The sequence below is a fragment of the Desmodus rotundus genome, chromosome 9, assembly GCF_022682495.2.
Source record: "Desmodus rotundus isolate HL8 chromosome 9, HLdesRot8A.1, whole genome shotgun sequence".
NCBI classification, from domain to species: Eukaryota; Metazoa; Chordata; class Mammalia; order Chiroptera; family Phyllostomidae; genus Desmodus; species Desmodus rotundus.
In genome coordinates this window covers 61,408,551-61,430,054 of record NC_071395.1, presented here as the reverse complement: position 1 = coordinate 61,430,054, position 21,504 = coordinate 61,408,551, and the positions used below count along the sequence as shown (strand labels likewise).

The 21,504-nt window shown below is 49.3% G+C and overlaps 1 protein-coding gene across 9 annotated transcripts in view; it reads right to left on the bottom strand.

The window, feature by feature from the left end:
- Nucleotides 1-21,504, bottom strand: part of MPRIP (myosin phosphatase Rho interacting protein) — a 160,420-nt gene that overhangs the window by 68,936 nt on the left and 69,980 nt on the right. For 5 of the 9 annotated variants that reach the window (XM_053910499.1, XM_053910498.1, XM_053910497.1 and 2 more), the window contains exon 4: nucleotides 7,987-8,112. The exons of the other annotated variants lie outside the window; for them this stretch is intronic. In XM_053910499.1, the coding sequence (XP_053766474.1) occupies nucleotides 7,987-8,112 (126 nt within the window). The remainder of the gene's footprint in view (nucleotides 1-7,986; nucleotides 8,113-21,504) is intronic. 9 annotated transcript variants of the gene reach the window in all.

Below are 21,504 nucleotides of genomic sequence, written 5' to 3'. Positions count from 1 at the left end.
AGCCACATCCTTGAAGGCAGGCTGGGAGGCTGGGAGGCCAAGCCCGCCAGAGGCAAGTGAACTACCGTCACCTTCCCGGGCTGCAAGGCTGCCTGGCCAGCGCTGGAACAACAAATAGTAATTTCTTTTCCTTTTCTGACAGCAAAGTGGTTAGACATTGAAATTAGGAATAGAAAACCAAAAACAAGCCTTTAAGAAATTCCTACTGAAGTGAAGGGTTAACTGAGAGGACATTCCTGCATAGCCATTGTTTTCACTGGGCATATGGCCACCAGCTACAAACAAGATTTCCCAAGCAGCCCTGAAGCTGGACATGGTCACGGGACTCTGTCACCAACTGCTCGGCAAGGCTTCTCTCGGCCTCGGTTTTTCTGTGGGCAAAAGGAGGGCTCCACCTCCTTCCAGAAGTGTCAATAAAAGGCAAGGGCATAACAAGCTAGGACTGAAGGAAGTGAACATTACTCACTGCCTGTGTGTCAGGATCTCACAAGTACCTCTTCCATGCCCACTTAAATATGGCTTACCATGAGGTGGGCATTGTCTTGTCCTATTACATGCGCAGGAAAGGGAGCAGAGGGAGCAGCAGTCACTAAAGGAGGGAAACTGGTTCAGGTCCACACTGAGAACTGCCATGAAAACAGTGCCTTCTGCGTCCACCAGCAGCACCTCTAGGATGCTTCTCACTATCCTGTGTGCTTACTGAATGCTATGCTTGGTCCCACAACCTTCCAAGCCTAGCAGTACTGTCGCCCCATTTGCCCCCTCACTATTCTGCCCTCAACTGTGTCTCCCACACACACACAGAGCTGGGCAGACTCAACTAGGGGTATCCAGACAGCCCCCAGGCCTGAATCAGGCCTCCCTCACTGTGCTGGAGCAAGCCACACCCATCTCCATTCTCAGCACCTAAAGAGAGCTGCTTCTTAACAATCCATGTCCCAGCTCTGCCCACCTGGGCCTTGTGCTAGGAGAGCAAGGGCAAATATCTAGGCTGTAGCCCAAATCCGGCAAGGAAACTGCTCACCCCTAATGCTGTCAGCAGAGAAGCCAGCTCTGTCCAACAACATCCCTGCCCTAATTCTGCATCTCCAGAGGGTAGGAAACCAGGTCTTCCACAAGGCTGAACATTACCTACTTTTGCTAATTTCATTTTCTGGAAAAGCTGTTTGCAGGCTACCCAGCTCTGCTATGTCACCAAGTTATGGGTTCAGTCCTCACCTAGCAATGTCACTGACAGCCCTCTAGCCTTCTGGGGAACTCTGGACCTCTTCTGGCCTCCATCTTGCACCAGCCTACATGGCAGAGCTGCTAAATGGCTGATGATTTATGCATGAGGTGACTGAGCAAGAGGGCACAAGACATTGGTCTCTTTCCAGGGATGTGACCACGCCCTGCTGAGAACCCAGCCTTCCTACTTATCATTTGCTCACTGGCCCACAAGAGGCCAAGGGAACCTCTGCCCACTGCAGGCGAAGCACCTGTCACAGACCCACTTAGGAAAATCCTGCGACAGTGGCTTCACCACAATGGGAACCTCCATGCCCACCTGTGGTCCAAGGAGGTACGTTTTAGGGAAAACAGGCTTCCTTCATTTCTTGTTGGATTCTGGGAATGTGGGAAGGCAAGCTTCCCAGAGCCAGAGGAAAAGACGAGAAAAGTAGGACAGAAACACAGAAAGGGGCCATTCAACCACTGAGGGGGTGAGGAGTGGAGGGCTTTGATTCATCAAAGCTTCTGATGAGTTATCAGGCCCTCTCTCACGAGGCAGTGCTTCTGGAACTAGAGGCAGCTCATATGAGAGATCTGGGTGGAATGGGAACCGTCCATTTTGTGGCCCCCTCTCTACTCCCTCATTTGGATAGGAAAACAAGAGTCCCATAAAAACAAAGGCTTTGCCCTTTGGCAAAGAGGTACTCACAAAATCTCAATATCAGAAAGAACCTGTCAAGGTGAAGCCCTACCCCATCCACTGAGTTCCTGCAACTGTTCACGTATTTCTCAGTCACCTGACCATAACAGAACTGCACATTTCATATAGGATGAACGCATGCATCTGTACACACGTGTGAAATGAGAACTGTGGGAAAATACTCCCCCTGCAGGTATGCATTCTGTATTATTTTTGGTCATGCCACAACTGACTTAAGTAGGAAAAACACTGGTGACAGCAGTCAGCCAGCAAGTCTGACACTGCCAGGAGCTGGGGCTCAGCGCACACCAGGTAGGACAAGAACAGTCTACCTTTCAGTAAAAGCCCTGCATCGAGAATTGTAGTATAATCACTACCTGGGAAGGGCTCTAAATAAGCAGTTACAGGTGTGACCCATTCCCCTGAGGACAGCCTCAGGAGGCAGGCACCATCACTGCCCGGTTTACAGGCATCTAAGTTGGGGCTCAGTGAGGAAGGGACTTGGTGCCCCTTGGAGGCACGGGGAACCACTCTGGCTCCTCCTTAGTGTCTTTTCTCCCAGGTCCTTGCAACAACTTTGTACAAGGTCACATTCAAGGTTACTGGCAGAACCAGTAGGCGGTCCACCAGGCCTAATCCAGTGAGGGGCTTTTGGAGCTTGGTGTGCTTATGACAGGATCACACAGGGTCCCAGCTCTCCCCAGAAGTGATGACAGTGGTACCCAAGAGCTCCCTTACAGAGAGGTCTGGTGGGCAGCTGTCCTGGAGGCTTGGTTAGGCCACTCATGTCAGGTCCAAGGAGAGGTCATGTCCTTTCTTTGCGATGGAGGAAGTTGGACCTGAGTTCTCTATGGAAGGAAGGTAAGCGCTTAGGGAGCCCCTGCTGAGTACTGCACCCAATTCACAGGCACCCTTGAAATCCCAGGTCCTGGAAGGAACAGGCGCCAGTCAGGCTCACAGAGACCATCAGGCTCTTCCTGGCACCACCCACCTGCTCACAGGGCCCAAGTCTGATTAGTTATCAGGCCCTCTCTCACGAGGCAGTACCAGTGACCATCCCCCAGACACCAAGGTGTAGAATGGGCCACGTGACTCTCCTTCCCAGCAAGCAGGACTCTTCAGACAGATAGTCTTGAAGCCCAAGGTCTTAGAGGAAACTGGAAAGGCCCATGAAAAAGGAGTCTTAAGACTCACCCATGAGGTCATGACCCCGCCCAGACTTACAGTGAGCAAAGCCCCTATCCTGGCACCCAGGAGCCCCAGGCCAGCTGAGATGGACAAGTGCCATAGGAGGTGATTTCCCATTCCTTGAATGGCAAAGGACCATCCAAGCCCCTTGTCCAGTCTTTTGCCAGGCCTCCGGAAATTCTCCATCCTCACGGTATACAGGGCAAGTTTACAATCATCCCCTTCACTGGAGCACAGGCTGCAGAGCAGCCCCGAAGCTGACATGCGCCACAGCCTTGTTACAAGCCCTCAGGTGCCAGGTGTGTTCCTGCAATCTCACATGGCTGCCTCTGGAAGGAGCTGTGATTGTGCACCCCTCCCTGCCCTTTAGGTCTCCAACGTGACACCAACCTGCTACAATTCAGCTGTCCCCAGGAGGATGCTATGACAGCCAGGCTGGAGGAGAGGACACCCCAAGATGGGAGTGAGGGCTGGAGCCAAAGACAACTATGGTCCCAGAGCAATCCTCCCCACAGAGGTTTAAAGACCAGATGTAAACTCTGGGCTTTCTGTATCCATAACCCACTAGCCCAGGTGAGCCCCAAGCCTGGCACAGAATCCTAGCTCTGCCACTCACAATCTGTCATGCTGGGTGAGCTGCAAACTATGAGCCTCCTTCTGTAAGTGTAAAATGGGGGAAATATTTCTCACTTCAAATGTAAACTGGAGCAGCTGTGGAAAATAGGCAGCTCCTTAAAAGTTTAAACATGGAGTTCACCACATGACCCAACAGTCCCACCCCTAGGTATACACCCCCCAAAGAACTGACAACAGGTATTCGGACAGCAATCTGTACACAAGTGTTTGCAGCAGCATTATTGAAAACAGCCAAAAGGCTGAAACAATGCAGATGTCCATCAACAGATGCATGGATAAACAAAATGTGGGCTAGCCATATAGCAGAATATTACTCAAACATAAAAAGAATGTAATACTTCAGTAAGGATGAACCTTGAAAATATTATGCTATGTGAAAGAAACCAGACACAAAAGGACAAATATTATATAATTTAATGATTTAATTTTGATGAACTATCCAGAACAGGCAAATCCTCAGAGACAGAAAACATATTAATGGTTGCTAGAGACTGTGTGGGGGTGGGGGGGGGGGGGCGGCCAGAAACAGACAGACTGAGGAGTGACTGCTTAATGGGTATGGAATTTCCGTTTGGAGTGATGAGAAAGTTCTGGAGCTAGATAGTGGTGATGACTGCCCATTATAAATGTACTAGATGTCAATGAATTGTATACTTTAAAAGTGTTAAGTTAAAATGGTGAATTTCTATGTCACGTGTATTTTATACCACAATAAAGAAACGCCTCACTCCATAGAGTTGTCATCAGACTAGAGATGATCCCGTGCAGCGAGGGCCCAGAGCAGCACACAATGCCAGAGCTTTGCCTCTTGCTTTTTAGCACTGACACACTCTCACCGCACGCCAGTGACGGTGGGGAGAAGACAGTTTATTCAATATACCTTCCCCGAATGCTTGCCACAGGAAGATGGAAAGAAAGCTTTGGGCACATTTCCCTCCTACCCCAGGACAGAAAGGAGGCTGGCAGGGTGGAGAGAACTGGCCTGGCTGGACTGGAAGACTCTCCAGGCATCACTGACCTCCTGAGAGGAGAGGAAGAGCCAGGGCTCTGTGCCAACACTGGAGGTCAGTTACCGGCCCTAAGATGGCTCACAGGCTCTTTCAAATGGCGGCCCAACCAAGGGGTTTATACAAGAGCAAGCAGCTCGCATACATCCTCCACTCAAGGCCCTGGGGAAGAACAGAGTCTGGTTTCCTGGCCACACTCCAACAGATGGGAAGGGGCATGAGGGGTTGTCTGTCCTCTATGGAGCACCAGACACCTACCTTATTTGCAATGTGTCTCTGACCCCCCTTCCCCACAAGCTCCTTGGTACACCCAGCCTAGTTCTAAGTGTTGCGTCCTCCTCATCCCACTCCCTACTGATGCAAACCAAGTCAGGGAGGTGGGAGCCTCAAACCTGGGACTTGTTCTGTTGTGTGTATGTGTGTGTGGTCCGGGGGTGGGGGGCAGTACTGGTGGGGGGAGGTATGCAGCAAAAGCAGCTGGTGTACACTGGTGAGGTCTGTGGCTTCTATTCTCCCAGGCACAGTGCTTGGATCCTCAGCACTGTTCAGACAAGAAGAACCTGGGGCTAGGCCAGCCTTGGTTACAATGGTCTCCCTGTAGTCACTAGTATTGGTCTCAGAAAGACCTTTCGCAAGTATAGATCTGGCCAGGCCACTCTCTGCCTCAGCTGCTCCAAGAGCATCAAGCCCAAGTTCTCTGTCCTGTGTTTGAGGCCTTTAACCATCCCAGCCTCACCTCCTGCCCCTGCTCACAGAACTGGGTGACCCACAGCTGCTTGCCAACAGGCTGGCCTCCTTCATGCCAGAAATGCCTGCCTCACATCCCTCACCTCCTGGATAGTCAGTCACCCTGTCCTCTCTGAAGGGAACAACTCTATGTATAGACCCTAGTCCACTTATGAGCCTGACCATCTGTTCTCCATGCTAGACTGTAAGGTCCTTGATAAAACTAATTTGATTTTCCTCTATACACCTATGTTGGCACTGACCAAAATGAGCTTTAGTACGTGTTTTTGAATGCAATCTGGACAAACCAACCCTCTAAAATATAATGCAGATTCATTTATAACACATAAATATGTATGCTTCATTCTAAACATTTTGTAATATGTGATACATACTATTCTATTTATAAAATAGGAATACCCAACCATACCAAACCCTACGTTTGTAAGCAATAGCGACATGATACTTGTGTGAAGGCCTGACTGTAACAAGGCTTCCACTATTTGAGGGGCATGAGACAGAGGGACTGATGTGAAGGACACACAGTCAGGGCCCAGAAAGCAAATCCCACCTCCAGGGGCTCGTGGTTCTGCTCTGCAGCCACCCGGCCTGGGACCAGGGCTGTAACAACCATTGTAGAGGTAGTTTGTATTTATTACTGTAGAGATAGTTGTATTTATTACTGTAGAGATAGTTGTATTTATTACTGTAGAGATAGTTGTATTTATTACTGTAGAGATAGTTGTATTTATTACTGTAGAGGTAGTTGTATTTATTACCGTAGAGATAGTTGTATTTATTACTGTAGAGGTAATAAAGGTGAAAGGCAAGAGGTGGATGTAGTGATGCTGTGCAATCCCACTTACGTGAGGTGTCCAAAAGAGGTAAATCAATAAAAATAGAAAGTAGATTGATTAATGGTTGCCAGGGGCTGAGGGAGAATTAGGGGGTGAAAACTAAGGGGTGCAGGATTTCTTTGAGGGAGGATGAAAAATGTTCTAAAATTAGATTGTGATGATGACTGTACAACCCTGTGAATACACTTAAAGACAATGACTTGTACACTAAAAAATAAAACAAAATATTGCAGATTCAGAAAATAAGCAGGGTGGGTACGGCAGCCAGTAGGCCAGCCCTTCGAGAAGCCTGTGTGGCTCCACTCAGGTTCCTGCGGGGAGAACATTCCCTGCTATTACCTCCAACCCAGAGCTGGAAGATGCTTAATGCCCCTTCTCCCCTTGCCCCCACGGAAACTGAGGACCAGAGAGGCATGAGGACCGGAGCCCAGGTTTCCGACTCCTAACCCACCTGATCATGTGCCCTCTACCACAGAAAAAGGAAGAGAAGACAGCAGCGAGGGCCAACCATCCCCAAGGAGCTACCTTTTGATTTATCAGGCTCTAACTCTGTCTCCACATAAGGCAGAGCTGAACACTCTGCTGAGAGGTGGCCCCGCTGGAGATGACAATCCTGTCCCTAGCAGGTTCCTCTTTGAATATTCCACTCTGGCCCCATCCAGGAGCAGTGTGGGCTTTCTGAGGCATTCAGGGCTTCCATGGATTCAACAGAACACAAGGAGTGTTAGTTAATCCCAAGTACCAATGGAAGCTGTGGGAAGAGGGGCCAGTGAGCTCGATACTGTATATACCGAAGTGCTCTGGGGAGGCTGGGGTGCTGCAGAAATGACCCATGCGGGGCTTTGTCAACCAGCCAAACTCCCTGCATTCCTGGGGCATTGGGAGGGTATGCTAAACTTATTTTTTAAAGGAGAAAAGAACACAACAAGGACCCATTTCCCTTATTGCCAAGGCCAGGAAGTTCCTTCTCGAACCTGCTGTGCCAGACTGGCCTGCTAGTGCAGGCCGCTGGCTGGGCAGCAAGATGCCCAGGCTCCTACCAAGCAGTAAAGGGCCCTCTGCCAGGAAAGTTTTTACCACGCAGCCAAGGCCAACCTTACTCCTAAGACTGGAGGCAGAGTCATGCAGGAAGAATCGATTTCCACCTCCTCAGCCGACCCAACAAACATAGTAGCAGAACTCCACAAGAACCAAGTGCCCATTACACCATACACAACAATAAATTCAAACTAGTCAGACCCAAATCTGAGAGCAAAAACTGTAACACTCTTAGAAGACCGAAGGCAATAGCTTCATAACATTCAACCTATGATTGGATATGACACCGAAAGCACAAGCGACAAGAAAAAGTAGATAAACAGTACTTTATCAAAATTACAAACTTTTGTGTCTTTAAGGACACTATCAGAGTGAAAAGTCAATCCACAGACTGAAGAAAATATTTGCAACTCACATGTGATAAAGGATTAACATACAGACTATTTAAAGAAGTCCTACAACTCAACAGCAAAAGAAAGGAAGAACACAATTTAAAAGACTTGAAAAAACATTTCTCCAAAGAATATATACAGGTGGCCAATAAACACATGAAAAGATGCTCAGAATAATTAGTTATTAGGCAAATGCAAATTAAAACCACAATGAGATGCCACTTCACACCTACTAGGTTGGTTATAATAAAAATGCTGAGAACAGGTGTTGACCAGGATGTGAAGAAATCAGAGCCCTTGTGTGCTGCTGGTGGGAAGACACAATGGTGCAGCCACTGTGCAGAACAGTGTGGCAGTTTCTGAAAAAAATTAAACAGAACCATCGTATCACCCAGCAGCTCCACTTTGGGGTATATACCCAGAAGAACTGAAATCAGCATCTCAAACAGATACTTGTACATCCTGTTCATAGCAGCACTACTGACAACAGTCAAAAGGTGGAACTGACGGATGAACAAGTGAACAAAAATGTGGTATATACATACAATGAAATATTATTGCACCGTAAAAAGAAGTAAAATTCTGACATATGCTACAATACAACATGGAATGTGTTAAGTGAAACACACCAGACACAAAAGGACAAATATGATTGTTCAGTAGGTCTGGCGTTTCGGTGTGAGAAGACTGAAGATGGATGGTGGTGACGGCAGCACAGCAATGTGAATGTGTTTAATGCCACCAAACTACAGGCTTAAAAATGGATAAGATGGTAAATTTTATGTTGTATGTATTTAAAAACACACAGACACAGACACATGCACACAAGTGTCCAGGGCAACTTGGGATTCCAGACAGAAGGAAGTGCGTCTTTTAGGCCAACATGTTCCTTTTGTGGAAGTGGTCATTCTATGGATGGAGCCTGGTCAACTGTGGCACAACACACAGTGGCCTTGTGTGAGGTCCTTCCCAGTGAGGACAGAACAGACTCCTCAGTGGGCACAGATCTCCCACCACCCAGCTTCCTACCTCTCCCCATTTCCCACCCTAGCTCAAAGGAAGGAACAATATCCCACCACACACAAAAAAGCATGGAAGCCCGGAGCATGGGTCCCTCCCCAGAATCCTGCTGCGTTCCTCTGCTATATGGTATCAATACCCCACACCACAGCCATACCTGAACAATAAAAGAACTAGTTTTCTGAAAGCTGAATGTCACAGATACAGGCAACATACAAATGAGCATCTGTTACAAGTATGAGCCCTCTGCCTTAAACAGTTTAGTGCACTGGCCTGGTTTACCCCAGAACCAGAGAGTTATTTCCTTAGCTCCAGCCCTTGAAGTAAATTGATCTTTTTTTCCCACCAGCCAAACCACTAAACCCTGCCTTCATGGTTTTGCCTGTCCTGGTTTCCATCTGGCACCTGTGCCCTTTCTTCCTCTTTGGCTGTTCTGCATGCACAAATGTCCCTTGTCTCAGCCTCTGCTCCTGGTGAGTCACAGTTTGGGAGCTGACCTAAAAGGCTCCTGGAGGAAGGACGCTGTCACCTGTCTGACTCAAGTCTGGACTCCTGAGCCTGTCTCCTTCCGCTTTACATTGATAATCATGTCTGCGGAGAGCAAGAGAAGATGTTTTCACAGTCCTGTCTAGAAGACCACCCAATCACCTCAGGACTGGCAAGACGAAAGGTTAGGTGCAGACTGGTTCACTCATTTACAGGCACATGCTGACTCACAGCCATCTACTGAGCATCTGCCTTGTGGAGGGGGCACTGTTCTTGGCTGGAGCTAGGAATGGAGGTGAGAACAGGACCAACAGCCCACTTTAAGAAAAGCTCACCTCATATTTACGGTGATGAAGGAAAATGAGAGAAAAACAAAGAGCTATCTGATGTCAGGTAGTGATAAGTGACAGGAATAAAAGGAAAGCAGGCAGGGAGCTAGGAAATACCTGGGGAGGTGGACCCACACACAGTCCAAGCAAATGCCCAGTGGAGAAAAAAGTTAGTTCTGAGGCTACGGGGAAGGGAGGAGCTGGGTGTGGCCTGTTAAGGCTGGCAAGCAGGCCTGCAGGCAGGACAAAGGGAGTCCCCAGTGGCCACAGCTTGCTGGGCCAAAGGATATGATCCGCAATGGAGGTGAGAGAGGGCAGAAGCCTGACCCTGACAAGTGAGGAAGGCAGAAGAGACAGTTGGACAAGAATGCTAATGGTACTTGGGGCGAAGAGTGGCTGGCTTTGGAATATGTTGAAGGTAGAGCCAAATGACCTTCAGGTGTGTGGTGGGTGAGGGGGGAAAAAAAAAGCAGCCAGGGATGACTCCTAGGGTTTGGGCCCCAGTGACTCAGGGTTAGAACAGGTGCTAAACTAAAATACTAAATTTCCTTTCTGTTTCTCTGTATTTGACCTATACTCCAGCTACCTTTCTCTGGAATCTCTATGCCTCTGCCTTTATGGAAAACAGATCCTTCTAGGCTGATACCACAAGCAACAAGGCTCAGACAGGCAGGACAAGAAGGGAAGCAGCAGAGGCAGGGAGAGGGGAGAGAAAGAAGCCAGCAGCCCCCCTCAGGCCTTTGTTGCAGCTAACCCTGGGACACAAACCCATTCCAGCAGCAACACTGGGGTGTCCCCCAAATCACGGGAGCTAAAGAGACAGAGGACCTGAGAGCCATCCAACTGGTGGAGCTGAGAAGGCCTCCTGGAGATGGCCAGGGGCTGAGAAGACAGGCTCACTGGGGCAGGGGCGTGGCAGGGCAGGGGCATGGCAGGCCAGGGAAGAGAAGGAGTCCAGGGCAGCAGAGCAGTGCAGAAGCAGCCCCACAGGGCAGAGCCTGAGGAATGAGGGAGGGTGAAAAGGACTTGAACTCAGCTTTATTCTCAGATACACAGGAGCATGAAACCAGTGTGTGCTGACAGCCTGTGTCGCTGCTCAACAGAAACAGCTTCCTTTTGGCAGAGAATCATGTCCATCACAGCTGGAGGGCCTGAGATACTATTGGGTATCCAGCAGGTAAGGAAGCAGAGCCCAGAGGGGTCAGATGGCCACGGGCACAAAGCCAGGCAGGATCAACTTCAGCATCCACAGGGCTCAGGGCCACCAGGTGGCTTCCTGGAGCCAGGGAAGCAAGGACATGGTGAGTTGGGAGTAGGAAGGTTAGTGCTGGTGCCAGGTATTGGCAGCTCACAAACAACCTGGAGACAGCCTTTCTCCTCCCTGGTTCCCTTCCCAGTCCCTTTCTCCTGCTCTGAAATGCCTCTCCAGGAAGCCCCAACCCCAGCCCAAGGAGGCCATCTTCCTCCAGACAAAGCTGGGCTTCCCACATAGGAACACAGAGAAGGTGGCTCGGAGACAGGACTCACACAAGTCAACACTCGACAGAGACCAGAAATAAACAGAACCTGGCTCATAGGAACAAGCAGCAGTGGAGAAAAGGGCCCCAAATCATGTCCTGTGGGAGTAGACTAAAAGAGCCAAGGCTGTTTAATCTACAGAATGAGGGTTGACTGAGGAGGGACTGGGGATACAAGACAGGGCCACTGGCTCCAAAGAGCATTAATTCAACAAACATGCACTGGATGCCAGGCCCTGCGGACCCAGCAATGAGTGAGGCTCGAGTCTCAGGGAGATCAGCACTGAAACACAGGTATGAACACAGCCTGTGGACAGTGCCGTGCACAAGCCGGAAAACAGAGACTGTAAGTGTCTTAAAAGGCTCTTTGTGGCACAAGCATCACATCTGTCTCGAAGGAGAGACAGAGTTCCACAGGAGATAAGGTAGCATATTTATTAAGGGTTTTATTTTATAAACGAACATTTTGTTCCCATAAATTTGAGGCTGGCATCATCTACATTGTAGATACATGAAAAACATTCAGGAATGTAAAGCAACTGCTACCAACAGCACTCATCCATTTAGTGGGCATTTAATGAGCACCTACTATGCATGTATTGGGCACTATTCTAGGTATTAGGAATACAGTAATGAACAAACACCAAAATCTCTGACCTCGTGAAGGCTACCTTACAATCTAGAGTCAGACAAGCAAAATAAATACACAGTGTGCCTGTTAGGTGGTTGTAGTTATGGCCCAGAGTGAAAAATGAAACAGCAGTGAGAAAAGGAGTTTGGGGTGAGAGGTCATTTTGAACAGGCCAGGTGGGAAAGGCTTCCCCAAGGCCAGGTAAGCATGAAACAGGGTACAGCCAAGAGGAGGGCCCCAAATAGGGATTTGTAATGGGGTCCAGAATTCAAGGTGTCCAGGAAATATTAGAAAAATATGTAAGGCCTCACCCCCACAAGCCTGAGCTGGGGGAAGGGACACATGGAACAGAGCCATTCAGAGCTATTTTGTATGGCAACAGCTTTGCAGCTTGCCCCTGGTGTGGTCATTTAACACATCTATAACCTTTCACTGGTTTCATAGATATGCTAAATAGCTGTGGCCAGGCTTTCAGCCAGGGGGATGGGAGTGACTTCCACCCAAGATGTAACTGGGAAGCAACTCGCCCTGGTTACAGGGCCTGCGTGAGAGCTAGGAGAAGATTGGCTCCATGCCATGGGGCCACAGCTAGCTTTACTGGGCTTACTATGGCAGCCCAGTAAAGCTGGAAGAATAGGGAACGCTGGCAGGTGTAAGTGATTGTAGGAGCAGTCGGAAATGGGGCTGCAGAGGAAGACTGGCGCTGGGATTTAAACCCAGGCGTGGCAGTCATACCAGAGAGAGGACCACGCAGTTTTGGGGAGAAGAGAGAGGACCACGCGGTTTTGGGGAGAAGAGAGAGGACCACGTGGTTTTGGGGAGAAGAGAGAGGACCACGTGGTTTTGGGGAGAAGAGAGAGGACCACGTGGTTTTGGGGAGAAGAGAGAGGACCACGTGGTTTTGAGGAGCTCCTTATTGCCATGCGGCTTAGGCAGCAGGACAGACTTTGCCAGGAAGAAAAGGGAGAAAGGATTCTTGCTGGTGGGCTGTGAGAAGGTGCCACATGGCTCTGGATTAACTGGAGATTGTGGCAGCCACACAGCTGATGGTGCCAGGAGCCTGAATCACGGACTTCTACTTCTTTTCCTGAGATATGGTACCCCCGACTGGGCAGAGGGAGAGGGAGGGACTGTGCATCTGTGGGTATTCTAGAGGACTTTAGTATTTTAATGAAGACATTAAGTTATTACTCTAAGTCTGTGTAACTTTTAAATAAATAATTCCTTTCCTTTTCACCAGTCTCTGGCATTGAGAGACGTCTTTCCTCTGGCAGCAGACATTGCGAACCTAGTAGGTGTGAGTGTGGCAGGGGGACCCCCAGAGAGAGAAAGGAGGGGTCCTTTCCATAATAGTATATTGTGAATGCCCCCCCCCATCTGTTCTGTAACAAGCAGAAGGCAAGGGAGTGGGGCACAGGTAAGGGGAGGGCAGCCCTGACAGAGGGAGAAGGAGAGTGGAAGACTGCTAGTCCTTGAGGTGCTGATGAATGAGCTATTCCTCAATTCTCCTTTGGGGTCTGCTGCCTTGTTTTAATCAGACAGAAAAGTCTGAAAGAGAGTCTTACAACTGAAGTATAACTAGTCCTGGGAAGAATGCTAGTTTAAGCCTCAACAATCACTCTCCTGCTCACTCACTCACTCACTGGCTGCCCATCCTCAGGTCTCATCCCATAGTAGAGGCAGGAATCAGAGTTCCCAGGACAACAAGTCACAGCAGTGGAGTACCCAGGGCCTCGGGGAGATAAAGGGAAATCCCTTGGTAATGTTCTGACCATGACCAGAATCCAACCACTTTTTAGCTTCACTCCTATGATCCCAGTTCCCCTTGTCCTATGGCTGGACACCAGCCTGGGCTTCCTGGCTAGGTGCAATGTCCTTCCCACCCTTTAAGGGCAACTCCAGTGACACTTCATTTCCCAGTCCTAGAATTGGCCATTTCTCCAAAGAGCCCTCATTCCTTTTACTGGAGAATGAAAGTAGAAACCAAGATCTGGATGCTAGGTGTGCTTGTTGCAGTTGGGGTTTTGCTGTCTCTAGGCCTCAGCTGACAGAGCAAGGACATACAGGTGCACAAAACCCTGTATAACACATATCTCCCTTGATCTCTCTCTCTTTATTTGTCTCTATTAAGCTAAACATACTGATGTCTTCAGCTCTAATCCAGTACCACACGGTTAATTCTAGCCTCTCCCTTGCTTGCTTGTAACCCATAGTGCTATCCATTCACTTGACCGCCCAATGCCAGTACAGGTACACAGTGGTTTCAGAATTGTTAACCAGCGCCCTGCGGCAAAGGACTGTCTGAACCGGAGCACAGTGCTTATGTAGTCCTTTTGCCCTCAGTCTTGCAGATTCCACTTATTTCCAAAGGTACACAATTCCTTTTTACACCACTGCCTGGAAACCCTTCCAGTGAGCTACAGAAGAAGCAGCTGTCACATTCCCCATACACCCAAGCACTGAGCAGTGGGTAGAGTAGATATTAAGTATTTTATACTTTCAGGCTTTCAGCATGAGTTTTTGAACCCTCTCTTCGAGGGCATGTTGGTTAAGAAGGGAGGGGAGAAAACTGGAGACAGTAAGAAGATACAGGGAAGGGAAAGAGCGGGGGCTAAAGGCACTTTTGGGCAAACGCTGCATTTCCGGCCTTGTCTGAGCGGTCTCTGTGGAGAGGGGGCAGCGGGTGGCATGCAGGCAGGCTGAGGCAGTCTTGGCCTTATATGGAGATTTCTACATTTTAGTTCACAAGACCTTCAGCTGCCGCTACCCCTCCTGGAAGGTACAGAGTGCTGCCATTCCACAGAATTTAACCGCTCTCTTGCCTAAAGGCCAGCCAGGTAGATGTGGAAAAAACAAGCCGCTGTTTGCCTCAGTGAGACTGAAAGCAATACAGCTGTTGGGGGCCATAACTTCCACCGAGCTCCATCAGTGGGACCTCCCCGTTCACCCTGCAGTACTAGGGTCTGTAGCAGGAAGAAGAGGCTTGAGGGAGACCGGAGCCTCACTGCTAAGGCTGAAAGAAGGCCTGCAATCTTAAATTGGAAGGCTTAGAGCTTAAAGCAATGATCTTCAGGGTTTGCTGAATAATAGAATCACCTGGAGAGATCTTTAAATAGAGGTTCCATTCCCAGAGACTTTTGGATTTAAATTTTCTGGGGCGGGGCATGGGCATTAAAAGGTTTCCTAGTGCTTCTAATGTCCAGCCAAGATTGGGGACAACTACCTCAAAGGTAGACCCTGATCTCTGATGCCACTGCAGGCATCTCTGAGAGCTGGCTGGCTGCCTGTCCCTGGCTGGTCATCCAGCTGTATCAAGTCACTAACAGCTCTGGCTGGGCCAAAGAGGACCCAATGACAGCAATGACAGAGAGAGAGAGTAGAGACAAAACACATCAGTGAAGAGCTTGCTGTTACAGGGGGATACTGGGAGGCCAAGGGGGTGCATAGTGGATATAATTGAGAATATGATTTCATAAGGTGTTCCAGCGCCCAGTGCTTCAGTTAGCACTCCATCAGGCCATTGGGCAGCCTGAGGGGAAAGGCAACCCTCTCCCCTCCGGTAACACCAAGAACCTTGGGAAGGTGGGAAGGCAGAGACTGTGCAGGTACCACTTATGAGAGACGTGTGAGAGGGGAAGGAATGTGGCCAAGGCTGCCGCATTTCTGTGTGACAAGAAGGGGCAAAGCCCAAGAAATGAGGAAAGCAGACACCCACACCCACAGTCCCTGCCCTGACCTCTGGGTCCAGCTCCTTTGGCTTCTGATCTGAGCAAGCATCTGGATGGAGACCAGCATGTGCACACGGGGTGGGGATGGGGGCGGGCCACAGGTGCAGTGTTTGTTGCCAGTCCATGGGCAGTACTGAACCACAGAGCTCACTGGTGGGTCCTACATACACACCCCTTTCCTGGCAACTGCGGGGGCAACTACATATAGACCCAGAGGGGAGCATGTTGAGCCTCACAACCTGGGGCCAGCATAGATCTTGGCTTAGCAGGTCCCACAAAAGCTGGAAGCCCAAAGGACTTCGAATCGCCCTTGGGGGGAGAAAATCAGATTTATTCCAAGAATCTAAACTAGTCAGAGACAAAGACACTTGAGACTGAGCTTGTGAATATCAACAATCACTGCACTTCCCACCCCCCACCCCCCACTGTTCATGTTTCTGAACACTGAGTGGGGCAGAGGGGATAAGAAAAGGCAGGGGACCCTCAGGAGAACCTGTACCTGGGGCCTGCATACTGAGTTTCCCTGAATATAGGCCAGGCCAGGGCTGCAGACCTCAAGCCCTTCCCTTTGCCCTACAGACACCGGGCTCCAGGGAAACCAGGGCACCCAGGACAAAGAGCAGTGACAAGAAGCTTGCTCTGTGGAACCCAAGTATCTACCCACACCAGTAGTGCCAGGCTCAGGGTGTACCTGCTAGGCCCTCATTCCATGTGCATGCTTGGAGAAGGAAACTGGCCTGGAACTAAGAGCCCCGAAATCCCTCTAAGGAGAGGGCCTGTGCCCAAATGCCAGGGAGACAGGAACCCAAACAGTGCCCAGGCTATCTGGGCTCCACTCCCTACCCAAACCTGGCAGCGGGACCGAAGTCCCTGTCCTGCACAGGTTCCTCAACTCTTTCCTGAGGACCCTTGGGGTTCCTCACTGAGAGGGGCTGGTGGCACCAGTGTAAGTCTAGAACCCTGGAATAAGTACCCTTTTCTTCTCAGATACAAGTGTTTCCCCTCAATTCACAGAAAAAAGACCAACACCCTCCCTCACAGGGCAGGGAGCCTGAAGTACATCAAAGCCTAATGACCTCTCATTTAAAGTTCCAAATGGCAGGAACAGGAGCAAAGAAATAACCAAAATGTGTGGAAGATACATAAAACCTTCAGAGAGAAGGCGTCAAGTCTCACTCCCTCCAAAGACTTCACCAGTCCAGTGAAAGGATTATTAAGACCCAAGAGCCTTGCAAGCATTACAGAAAGGCCTGCATTGGAGAAAGAAGTCATTATCTTGGCTGTTCTCACTCATCTCTTTCCCACTGGAAAGCCCCAAATTTACACTTCCTGAGGACCAACGTTGACACAGTGGTGTTTTAAGATCCATCTTTATAACTTGCTACTCCTGACATGTCCTTCCACACGTGAGAAAACACACAGATCAGTCAATTACAAAGACTTAGCAGCGATTTTTGCGCACACAGGGGGTGCTTTACTCATGAAGCTTCTCCACCCTGATGCAAGCCCAGCCTCTGAGATGGACAGAGGCCTTGCTCACAACAGAGGCTGACTTGCCTTCCAAGAAACAGCTCTCCATCCCAAATCTCTCACATGGGTGTGGCCAAAGCCTTCAACTGGTCAGACACTGAGTGAGTGCTCAGGAAGACTCAGCTCTGAACCAGCACCCATTCTGTGGTGGGCTTTGTCGGGCTCCAGAGCTCCATACACAGCACACAGGGCAGGAAGGAGAGCCTTTCCCAGCCCCAGGGGACCTATGGGACTTCTAACGGGCCCAGGCAGGAGGAGGATATTGGGGAAGGCGGCCTCCAGAAGTGCTCTTGGCACTCCCTCTCAGAAATGATCACATCTCAATTTTCTGAGGCCAGTCTTTGCTCACACTGGTGTTTCCTTTGCTGCCAGCCACCATCAAGTCCTCTGGGCAGAGGTGCTCCCACAAGTCGATCACAAAGGGGTAAGAAGCAGAAATGCCTAAACAACCACAGGCTCACTGGGAAATCCCAGACTATGAGAATCAAGTTTCCTTTCACTTATCCAGCCATTCAGTGGACTAACAAGCAGAGTTGGTCCTGTTTCCATGGGTTCCACATCCATGGATTCAACCACCACTGAAAATATTTGGGGGAGGGGGAAGGGGAGGGAGTCAAATTGTTGCTGGTGTGTACTGTGTAGTTAGGCCCACAATGATTGTGTCTGTACTGTAGATTTACAGACATTTTGTCTGCTCAGTATCCCCTAAACAATACAGTACTATTTACATAGTATTTACATTGTATTAGGTAGTATAAGTAATCTAGAGATGGTATGAAGTATACAGTAAGATGTACATGGGTTATATGCAAATACTATGCCTTTTTATATAAGGGACTTAAGCTTTGTGGGCTTTGGTATGTGAGGGGCCCTGAAACCAAGCCCCATAAACACTGAGGAAGACAATACCAGGCCCCTCCGCTGTGCTGGGCACCAGCAGGGCTGAAAGAGACATGGCAGCCCAGGACAGCACCCTGCCTTACTGCAACATCCCACAGACATTTTACCCCGGACAAGCCCCCTCCACCCCAAACCCACCTGGAGATGCTATGCTTCCTGAAAATTGATTAAGGTATGTACCTTGTAGTGTGGTGTGTGCGCTTTTCTGCATGCATGGTTTACTTCACAAAAAGAGTTTTTAAATCTCCTTTTGGGTGGGAGATGTCCTGTATGGGGCAGGAATCATGATTTTAAAAATCAAGAAACTCAAGTGTATTAAAAAGGCCCTACCTAGGTCGTACAGCATCTTTCCTCTGTGGAGCCGCAGTCCAGGGAACAGCACCTGGCCAGAAAGCCTCTCCTCTTTACAGGACTTCAGAAGGTAACAGCCTCTCTTGTGTCAAGGCCTTGACAGAACCACTGGCACCTAGTAACCTCCACCACCCCCTCCCCCACCTCGATGGATGTGACTTAAGAGGCAGTCTGCCAGCCAGCCCTGGAGGTACAGGCGTTCCTGCCTCGGATGGGGACCTCCTGCCTCTGCTCTCAGAGGGCCAGAGCAGTCCTGCACAGCAAGAGCAGCACTGGGGAGGGAATTCCTGTGCAGTTTCAAGAGCAACTCTGCCTACCTGTTTCAAGAGCAACTCTGCCACAGAATCCAACGGGCAGCCCCAGGACTCAGGAGATGGCAGCAGAGGCCACTGGGGAGCTAGCCTGGAGTCGGCAGGTAAAATGGCCTGGAGGCATCGCCCTGGTCCCACCACAGCCCTTTCCCACCACAGGGCCATTAAACCCGCACTGTGGGACAGAAGACAGCGCTCCTAGACACTGGGAGGAAAATGATGCCTCTCTCTCAGGTTACAGAGAGTGAGACTGGTATCTGCTGGAGGATGAACAGTTCAAGGCTATTTCTAGGTTTTGGTGTGTGAGGTTTAAATAACCCTAAACTGAGGAAAACACAATGCGAGATGAAATATAAAAGAAAACACCAGAACACACAGTGTGGAAATTTGCGGCTGTTCCACACAAGTACCTGAAAGCAACAATGAAGCCCCCTCTCAGCACTCCATGTGCCGACCACTCCCCAAACCAGTCAGAACCCCAGCAGAGCAAGCTTCTCTAGAGACAGAAGACTTTTATCAAGTGCCCCACGCTGGCGCCCCAGAGTGTCTCAGGAAATAACAGAGTGCAGGCTTTCGAATACAGCAGGTAGCCCACACTGCTCAAATACTCTTTGGAGGGAAAGATGGAAGGTGAGACTGGAAGGGCCCACATTCAGAAAAGAGGGGCCGCTCCCCACAGCAAGCTGGCTGGCCCACCGGCACCTGGGACAGGCTGGCAGAGGCTCAGCTGAGAAAACACAGCTGAAAGAAAATAATCAAGTGTCGTCATTGTGGTGCAGGGCAAGTAAAGGGGGTGTGACAGGGACAAAGAAAGGATGGTAAAATGGTTCTATCTTAGTGGCTTCCCACTCAGACCTGACTGTAGCCTTGGTCTATCTGTTTAACAGAAAGGAAAGGTGACATGCACAGCCACCAGTCAAGGGGAAACCACCTTCACGGTGTGTCTCCTCTACCAGAGGAGACACATAGGTAATTCTCTATCAGGTAAGAGAAAATAAATTCTGGCGATCCACCACCACTAGTTCATATGGCCAAAGGCTCATAAGCAGCAGCAAAACCCATGAACGTGTGGCTCTAGCGGGATCATGCCTGGCCTATTTCACTATGTGCATCCAGGAAAAACTGCTGCTAATGGGCCGAGGAAATGCCAGGCACCATGTTTGATCATTCTGCGAGTGACGGTGGCCTAACAATATGACCTTAGGTGAGTTACTTAGGTTCTCTAGGCTTCAACTTTTCTCATCCATAAAATGGAGGTAAAAATAGTGCCTACATCTAACGGCTATCAGAGGGTAAATGAGCTAATGTTTATAAAGCAGTTAAGAACAGCAGGTGACACAGTGCTTAAAAGAATATTTTCACAAATAAATACACATTCTTCATTATCATCCTAGTTTAACTTATGATAAAACACATTGAGAAGTTAAAATTTTTTCCAGCCATCAATAAAATGCAAATCAAAATCATGAGATACCACTTCACACTCACTGGGATGAGTATAAGGAAAAAGACGGACAGGGACAGGTTTTAGGGAGGATGTGCGGAAATTAGAACCTTCATCCATCACTGCAGGGAATGTAAAATGCTACAGTCACTTTGGAAGACAGTTTGGCAGTTCCTCAAAATGTTAAACAGTTACCACGCGACCTGGCAATTCCACTCCCAGATGCATACCCAAGAAGACTGCAAACACCAACGCCCTCACAAACTTGCAGAGTACACAGCAGCACTGTTCACAAGAGCCCCGAAGTGGGAACCACCCAAATGTCCACCTACAGGTAAGCAGAAAAACAAAATGTGGCCTATCCCTATGATAAGAGTATTATTCAGCCTTAAAAAGGAATAAAATTCTAATACATGCTACCATGTGGGGAGCCTTGAAAACATTGCACTGAGAGAAGTTAGACACAAAAGGCCACATGTTACAAGATTCCACTGATATGAAAATGTCCAGAGCAGGCAAACCCGTAGAGCAGAAAGTTGCCTGAGGCTCGGGGGCACTGGAGAAAAATGGGGGTGATTGCTACAGGGCATGGTATTTCTCTCTGGAGTGATGAAAATGTTCCAAAATTGACTGATGATGCTGCATAAAAAACCACTGACTTGCTAGCCTTAGATGAGTAAATAGTATAGTATGTGAATTACATCTCAATACAACTGTTACCAAAACATGTTTTTTACTTCGTTATACAATTAGCAAGTTTGCCAAGCCAGGGGCTATAAGTCGGAGTTCCGCTCACCCCACAGGCCCCAGCCAGCCCTCTGTGGCCCCGTTTCTGGGTTTTCTGGGTTTTCTGGACACACTAGCCTTCACTTCCCTGATATCTCCATGTATCAGAATTTATAAGAACTCATGCAGCCCATGCCAAAAATAAAGTCAAACAATGTCACGTTTGCCATGGGAAAAAGATTCTGTATTAACAACCAAACATACCATCCTGACCTCAACTGACCATCCAACCTCATTCCTGCTCCTGGAGGCTTCAGCAGAGCCATGCCCCACGCACAAGGCCTCGGACCAGTATCCCCTCCATCCAAGCACAGCCAGGATCTCATCTAGGATGTGGTGGTGGGAGGAGGGAAGGGGTAAGAAACACATACATACAAACACTCCCCCACAGTGGGATATGCCAGGAATATCTGGGATGTAGCCAGCAGGGGCAAGTAGTCCCTACCTCCTTCCTCCCTCAAACGGAGAGTGTGACCCCCAAGGCTCCCCAAGACAGCCTAGTGAATTCTCTCTGCAGATGAGGAAACTCCCGTCTCTCCTGAGCACCTTTCCTTCTCTGCCTCTCTAATTTCAGCTCCTTGGGGATCCCTGCAGGTCGCCTCCAGCTCTCCACCTCCCCGCACCGGGTATCTGCAAGCGGGTTGTAGCACTTCCCTCCACAAATGTCCCTGCGCCTGTCCCCCAGCAAGGCCTCCGGCTGCCTGAGATGAGAAGGAAG